General features: G+C 40.8%; 1 protein-coding gene across 1 annotated transcript in view; it reads right to left on the reverse strand.

Moving 5' to 3' along the window:
- Positions 1-296: 296 nt before the first annotated feature.
- The window catches only part of RAB39A (RAB39A, member RAS oncogene family), a 29,659-nt gene continuing 21,213 nt past the window's right edge, over positions 297-8,742 (reverse strand). Inside the window, exon 2 of the mRNA XM_049614102.1 lies at positions 297-3,645. Within this exon, the coding sequence (XP_049470059.1) occupies positions 3,219-3,645 (427 nt within the window). The 3' untranslated portion in view covers positions 297-3,218. The remainder of the gene's footprint in view (positions 3,646-8,742) is intronic.

An 8,742-nucleotide genomic window follows, 5' to 3' on the forward strand; every position in this document is an offset into this window, starting at 1 on the left:
CCCCTCAAAAGTACTCTTAAAAGGATTTTATTAATCCATAGATTCAGTTTTTGAATACTATAAAGTTGGATTAATAGATTGGGAAAGTCCTCTTAACGGTAATAAAGGCTGCTTTGGTCGCCCCTGGAAACAATCATGGAGTATTTTGAGGCTTTTGGAAATCTAGTGTAAACTCTCCAAGAAATCTTGTTTGCTCCTATTATGTACATAAAGGCCACATTTAAAAGCATTCTGTTTACAAAATCATTTTGGCTTCAGCTTACCATTTAATGAACATCACATTACTGTATGCGAAGTGTTAATACAGTTCAAGAGGAGAAGCATTTCTCAGGGAAAGGGTATCATATGATTAGATAGTTTTTCATTTCCTTTTTATCATGTTTATTAAAAATAGTTAGTAATTAGCTACATCATCCATTAGTTTTAAATTTTAAATTTAAATAGGTTTAAATTTAAATTGAATAATTGAAATGAAATAATATCAATGATATCTGATTCAAGTATACCTGACTTCTAAGACACTTAGTCAAAATGTTTTGCCTGGAGCAAACATTTTTACTATCTCGGTGTCACTATCCACATTCTCCATAACGATGTGTAAGAAAATAGGTCAGTTATTTTATATAGATATATCTATATGGATAAAGATATCTGGCTAAGGTTATACAGAAATTTGGCAACCTTGCATAAGAACTCAGATCTTTGTAGTTATTGTTCATTTTAATATTGTTGTACCACAAACCACTCTTCCATAACCTCAAAATTATATGGCCAATTTTAGAATTTTGTGGATTCAGTTAGATCACATTTTCCCTTTTCTTCAGCACACACACACACACACACACACACACACACACCTGACACAGCATGGTAATGAAAAGAACCCCAACTAAGGTATAAGGAGAACTAGAGATCTAGGCTTGCTTCTGCTCATGTGTGATCTTGGTTAAGCATCAACTTTGGGGGTCCTGCATTTCCGTTTGTTTCTTCTGCCTCCTTAGTTCTATTCTAAGTCTTGAAAAACATCAGAACCCTTTAGCCTGAATGTTTGTTTTACCCCACCATTAGTATTGTAAAGGGTGTCCAGAAGTTAAATCATATTTTATATTTTAGTTGTTTAACTTCACAAGTAGGCACAGGTGCCTGTTTAAACTTTAAACTGTTGTGAGATACCCAGTTTTTGAGTTGGTGCCATTTTGGACTGGTGCAAAACTGTAACGTAAGATTTAAAACGGTAGCAGTAAAAATAAATTGTTTCACATTTGGCGGGGACAGGTATTCTTACCTGATCAATTACAGTTTGAACTCACTCAAGTGAAACGAATGCAAGGAGATCAAGAAAATGTTGACAATACAACTATTCAAAATCTTATAGTGATGTTATAATTTATATTCTTCTCTCCATAAGCACTATTAAAAATACTTCCATGAACCTAGAAAATGTACAATTATTTAAAATATAATCAAATATCTACTTCAAAGATGCACAAAACCACATTCAAACATGATTCCGGATGGAGTTATGTCTCCTGGGATTTCCCTCCCAATCATTTCCACTTGGGAGGAGCAGTGTTTCAGGGCACGAGGGCACAGGGCATACATGAAACCAAGAGATCCCTCAGGTCCAGGAAAGCCTGCACCTTCCTCTGCTCCCTCTGCAGAATGTGGAAATGGGAAAGAATATGAGAAAACAACATTTTCATCCATTGTAAATATAATAGTATGCCCGTGAGCAACTGAGACCAAGCTCATTATGTATTTGCATAATGCTTTCTCTGTTTACAAAGCTTTGTCACATGATTCGCTTGATTCTCAAAATTAGTCCATGAAACACAATAAATGGGGTTATTATTCTCATCTTACAGTTAAGACAATGGATGCTTAGCAAGGTTAAGTGACTCACTCGTGTTCAGATACCGGTACAGCAAAGGCAAGCTTAGAACCCAGGTATTCTGATTTCTCGTTAAATATTCTTTCCACCATATCACTTTGGTTTTCAAACAAATGAAGATACTGTAGGTTGACAGTAAACCTCATAATTCCAAAAAGGTGGCTGCATTTGGTGCCCCTTTGTGATTGGGAATGCTTCACAGAACAGAACAGAAATGTATGTTGTAAACTATTGTTATCAAAATGTCCCTTCCAGGAGGAGAATTTAATCAATAAGTTAAAAATTAGAAAACTCAAAAGTCATTTTATAGCCTTAACTCAGTATTCTATCTTTAATTTTACTGAAACGCAGTTTGAATGCTAAATATATCAAACATCTAACCAATCTTCCTTGCAGAAAAATCTTTCTTTCCTATACTTTTCTTGTCCCAGAACCGGGAAATTCAGAAACTTAATTGGACAAAAAAGCGATCACTAAAAACATTCCTTATTTACCTATACTGATAATTTTGACAACAGTTCAAGGTAAATTGCATTTACTTTCTTTGAAAATGTCGGTATATAAACGAACTTTTCTTGTCTAAATAAGGACAATATACTATAACATCAAAACACTTGCTGATGAATGGTCCTTCGTTTTTATTTTTACAAATATTTGCGATAAAATATTTTGCTTGGATCCTTAGATATCTTTACAAAACATAAATCTATCAAGAGCAAGAAATCAGAGAACAAAAATGAGTATAAAACTTATTTTCTTACGTTCAGGCAAATTAAGGGAGGATAAATATTTCAAAGAATGGTTTAAAATCTGGCACATTAAATATGGAATTACTATTTTCGTCCTAGTTGATGATACCTCTGAGATCGTTTCCTTTGTAAGCAAACACTGCACTTTTAAATCCGCTTTGCTATTCTGCATTAACAGATGAGCTCAGGAGAACGTAATTCCTGATAGAATCTTTTCGATCAGATTATATATGCACAAAAAACCCATTTCAAACTGTCAAGAAAAATGAGTAATATTGGTATACGTGAACGTTAAGGTTAGCTATGTGCTAACAAAGGGAGAACGGGGATCATTCCGGAGACACTCCAGTTTCAAGAAGAGGTTGTCTGCTTTGCCTGATAATTTAGCACAACCCCCAATCTGGTAGTGTCACCAGCGAGCATAGGGCTCTGCATTAAATACCTTACAAAATAGCATTAGCATCGATTTATAACTGTGTCCTAAATGCTGCCATTGCGTCTCCTGCTGAAGTTAACATTGGTATTGATCCTGGGATGACACCCAGTCTGTTCACGGGAGTCCTCTGGCCTGTGGGAAGTCAGCAGAAGCATTCTTTCCTGGGTTTTACCGCTTCCTCAGAAGAATGCACCGTATTTGGAACAAAGCCGCTTTTAACCCCTTCCCAGCCATCTTGAATACAAATCTCTCCCCTTTTGATAAGTTCATATATGTCTCTGGTCAGGATTGTAAAGGATTCCTCCACATTTGTGGCATCCTTTGCTGAGGTTTCTATATACTTCATACCACAGTCTGCTGACAGCTTTTCAGCTTCTTCCCTTGTAACCTGACGTCGCGAAGCCAGGTCACATTTATGTCCCACCAGCAGAAATACAATCCGAAATGGCTGTACGTGCATTTTTGCTTCTTCCAGCCAATCTTTCACGTGTTCAAAAGATCGTCGGTTGGTAATGTCAAATACTAAAAATCCGCCAACTGAGTTGCGGTAATAAGATCGAGTTATTGATCTGAAAAATAAATAGAAAAACAGGTTGTGAAAGAATAAGTTGTTCTGCTCCCACCGTAATAAAATCTGAAGGTGACGTAATGTGACTTCACTAGAATTTATAAACCAAATAGAAAGTGTCTTTTTTTTTTTTTAATATTTATTTATTTTTGAGAGGCAGAGACCCAGCATGAGCAGGGGAGGGACAGAGAGAGGGAGACACAGAATCCGAAGCAGGCTCCAGGCTTTGAGCTGTCAGCACAGAACCTGATGCGGGGCTCGAACTCACGAATAGTGAGATCATGACCTGAGCTGAAGTCAGACGCTTAACCAACTGAGCCACCCAGGCGCCCCAGCCAAATAGGAAGTGTCTTAAGTGAACAAAAATATTCTGAGACTAAGAGGAGAGCGGGTTTCATCCACTGACAGAACATTAAAGTGTAGTTATTTTCAGATAGATAAATAAGCACTTACATGGTATGTTATCTCACACTTAAGACTATGTGTTTTTATTTTAAAGTATCTGATAGGGGGGCGCCTGGGTGGCTCAGCCGGCTGAGCGTCCAACTTGGGCTCAGGTCATGATCTCACAGTTTGTGAGTTCGAGCCCTCTTTGGGGCTCTGTGCTGACAGCTCAGAGCCTGGAGCCTGCTTCAGATTCTGTGTCTCCTTCTCTCTCTCCCCCCCCCCCCCCCCCCGCGTCTCCTCTCTCCCTCTCTCTCTCTCTCTCTCTCTCTCTCTCAAAATAAACATAATAACAACAACAACAAAAAAGTATCTGATAGATTATTACATTACTGTGATTAAAAATATGACGATAGGAAGATTTGGTGAAGATTTGGCAGAGGTTACCCAACAAACCAGATCTTAAGAATTTCTCTGTCCCTGTCATTTAATTCAAGGAGCCCCTCTCCCCATCAGTTGAGGAAGAAGAAACAAAGCCAAGCCTGTTATAACGTGCGTTACAGGAATGGTCCTGTGCGATACCTATTCGAGAAACAGGAAGTTGCTTGCACATGGGTTATGAATCTGTGCTAGACATTCCATTTGGCCCTTAAATCTAGTGTCTGCTCTTGTCTGGGCCTTGGGAAGGTGTCATCTACGGAAAGCTTTTCCACACTTCCTTGTCCTTGGGCTTGCTGTGGGACTTAGCCAATGGAGGCATCAGCTGGTGACCAGAGGAAGGAGGTCAGGGTATCTACCCTTCTCTTTGTCTCCCCTAGACCCTGGCTTGGCAGTAGCTTGTTCCTATTTCTGGTCAAGGTTCCCGTTGGGTAGTGCCTTTCTCATGGGTTCTGCTGGGTTCAGGTAATCCCATTCTCTTTCCTGTCTCTTTTGGCCGGTGAATGGCTTCTCACTGTGGCTAACTCTTTTTTTTTTTTTAATTTTTCAAAAAAAATTAAAAAAAAATTTTTTTTAAACATTTATTTATTTTCGAGACAGAGAGAGAGAGAGAGAGCATGAACAGGGGAGGGTCAGAGGAAGAGGGAGACACAGAATCCGAAACAGGCTACAGGCTCTGAGCTGTCAGCACAGAGCCTGACGCGGGGCTTGAACCCACAGACCACGAGATCATGACCTGAGCTGAAGTCGGACGCTTAACCGACTGAGCCACCCAGGCGCTCCTCAAAAATGTTTTAATTTATTTTTGAAGGAGAGAGAGAGACAGAGCATGAGTGGGGGAGGAGCAGAGAGAGGGGGGACACAGAATCCGAAGCAGGCTCCACACAGGGCTTGAACTCACGAATCATGAGATCATGACCTGAGCCGAAGCTGGACGCTCAACCAGCTGAGCCACCTAGGCGCCCCTCGCTGTGGGTAACTCTGAACACCTCACCATCCTTTTTTGGTGACCTTGCCCATACATATCTCCAGAAATAGTCACTTGGTTAAACTTTCAGTTAACCCTCAAGTGTGCTGTTCCTATCTGTTTTCTTTCTTTCTTTTTTTAAGTTTATTAATTTATTTTGATAGAGAGGGAGTGTGTGTGCGCACGTGTGTGTGAGCAGAGGAGGGGCAGAGAGAGAGAAAGAGAATCCCAAGCAGGCTCTGCACTGTCAGCATAGAGCCTTACACGGGGCTGGATCCTATAAACCGTGATATCATGACCTGAGCCGAAATCAAGAATTGGATGCTTAACCGACTGAGCTATCCGGGCGCCCCTGTGCTATTTTCTGATTGAATCATGAGGCAAGGTGGCAAGGCCACACTATTTTATATATCTTGCTTTTACGTGTTATTTTTCTACCTAGAATGTCTTCTACCCTTTTCTGCCTACCAAACTCCTATTTCTCCTTCAAGAGTCGGCTCAAAAATCATAAATATGAGAAGTCTTCCCTGTCACTGACCTCTTGTTCCCCACCTCTCTTAGGTAATCTCTTATAATTCCATTGAGCCTTTGGCACACCGCCATTATGATTACGTCCACTTTCACAATGACAATGTACTGATTGGATTGGCTGGGATGTCTCCCACGCAGTTCAAGGCTCCTTGAGGGTCAAACATGTTTCCTCTATGTATCTAACAATCCTATTGCCTGGCAAATGATAGATGCTACTTGATATCTGTCATATCGGATTAAGTAATCTTATTGGAGAGGGAAGTGCTAAATGCTGTAGGAGGCACAGGTCACGTGTGTCTCAGTTTCCAAGTCGTCAGTGACCTCGAGCATTGAGATGAGCCTCTCTTACTTGCCTGGCCATGAGAGATCTTTGTGGAAGGCCAGTGGGTCACTGGGGCTCTCTCTACCTCTTCCACGCCTTCCTTAGTACCATTTGCTGTGGGAGTGTGAAGAAAGTATCTTTACCTCTTCTTTCTTTCCCTTTCTCCCGCTTCCCTGTTTTTCCTCAGAATTCTTAGCAGAGAGATTCTCAAGTGAATATTTTAGGAATATTTTCTGAAGGACTACTGCATTCTACGGCCACTGACAATAAGAAAAATCTCCCACTATATTTGTCAGGCTACAAATACTGCAGTTCGTTTAAGTTGCTGCTTTAAAAAAAAAATGAGGCATAATTTGTTATTGTTTTGCTTTTCATCTTTATATGTGTGAATTTAGGTAGATGTGCGGCGCCTTAAGAGAAACCTAATTAAGGCTATGTGATTGAACTGAAAGCTTTAATTTACTCAGCACTGAGTTGGCATTACTTTTATTCTCCCTCCTCTTTAATTTGCCATTAGTTTAATTCATAAAAACATACTTTTGTGGTTGAAAACTCAATGTTGAGATGCTCGTATATTAGGCAGAGGCATGTCTTACACTGGAGAAAATGCCATGTTTTCCAGGCCTGTGTGTTTAATTTTGCAAACATATTAAGAATACAGTTGGCAAATCATTCTACAGAACAAAATTATAGCAAATTCTATGCCATATACACTATAGAAACAGCCCTTATTAATGATTAGTTGGGATAAATGGTCTCAATATGACATCTGCCATTTTCCATATAATAACTTGGCCTTCAGTTTCTGTGTGTGGGTACGGATATTAGTTTAGAATTCTGATATGGTTAGGCTTCAGATTCAGATACAGTTGTGCCCTGGGGTAGGTTTTCCCTAACACAGTTGGGCATCCTTACTGTCAGTTATTTAGGGGAAGACACAGGCTTACCGACTGAAACTGGACCTTGAAAGGGAGCGTGTATCTTTCTCTGGACCTCCTTTCTTGGGTAACACTTAGGTATCCATAAGTTCTCGAGAGTATTATAGGTAGGCTACAGATCCTAAAATAACTATGTAGGTCAGCCTCCCTGTAAAGAATTTGAGTTGATGATAAGAATTCTTTTTTTTTAATTTTTTAAATGTTTATTTACTTTTGAGAGAGAGAGACAGAGCATGAACAGGGGAGGGGCAGAGAGAGGGACACACAGAATCTGAAGCAGACCCCAGGTTCTGAGCTGTCAGCACAGAGCCTGATGCGGGGCTTGAACTCACGAACTGTGAGATTGTGACTTGAGTTGAAGTTGGATGCTCAACCAACTGAGCCACCCAGGCACCCTGGGGTAACAATTCTTTATAAGCAACAACATCTTGCTGCAGGTTACTTTATAACCATTTTCTTCTGGACTCTGAAAGTCTCACTGAATGAATGGATTAAAGAAAAGAAAAAAATATCGGGGGGGGGGGGGGGGGGGGGGCCATGGAAGGAAAGAAGGAAGAGAAGGGAGAGAGAAATAAATGAATGCATTCCGATCTGGTCTCAGGTGTGCTTTGGGAAAGTTAAGAGTTATGATGCTACCCTCTGGCGAGACTGGAAAGGGGATAAATCTAGCATGATGGTGATACAATGGGGAAGGTGAATCATGGAAGATCTTTGTCCCCCCCAAGTGGAAGATCTCCTTTTTTATTTTTAATGTTTATTTATTTTTGAGAGGGAGAAAGAGCACGAACGGGGGAGGTGCAGAGAAAGAGGGAGACACATAATCTGAAGCAGGCTCCAGGCTTTGAGCTGTCAGCACAGAGCCTGACGCGGGGCTCGAACCCACGGACCGTGAGATCATGACCTGAGCTGAAGTCGGAGGCTCAACCAACTGAGCCACCCAGGCGCCCCAGAAGATCTCCTTTTGATTATAAAAGAAACCTCCTTCTTTTATACCTTGAAAACTACACTATTAGGAACTTCCATCCCATTTTATTTTATTTTATTTTATTTTTTATTTTTTTAACGTTTTTTATTTATTTTTGGGACAGAGAGAGACAGAGCATGAACGGGGGAGGGGCAGAGAGAGAGGGAGACACAGAATCGGAAACAGGCTCCAGGCTCCGAGCCATCAGCCCAGAGCCTGACGCGGGGCTCGAACTCACGGACCGCGAGATCGTGACCTGGCTGAAGTCGGACGCTTAACCAACTGCGCCACCCAGGCACCCCCATCCCATTTTAAAGAACAGTCTCCTCTCGGAATGTTTTCCCCTCCTCCTTGCCTTACCGAAAGCTGCTGTATTTAATTTCATTTCCTGACCACACAGCTTCCCCCCCCGCAACACGTTCAAGTTGTTCATTCTGTAGGCGCAAGAGGCGGTGGCTTCTGCTTCCCAGGGTCACTTCCAGAGAACTGTCTCCCAACTCCAGTTGTAAAAAAGAAAAGAAAAGAAAAGAAAAGAAAAGAAAAGAAAAGAAAAG

Source organism: Panthera uncia, chromosome D1 (assembly GCF_023721935.1).
Source record: "Panthera uncia isolate 11264 chromosome D1, Puncia_PCG_1.0, whole genome shotgun sequence".
NCBI classification, from domain to species: domain Eukaryota; kingdom Metazoa; phylum Chordata; class Mammalia; order Carnivora; family Felidae; genus Panthera; species Panthera uncia.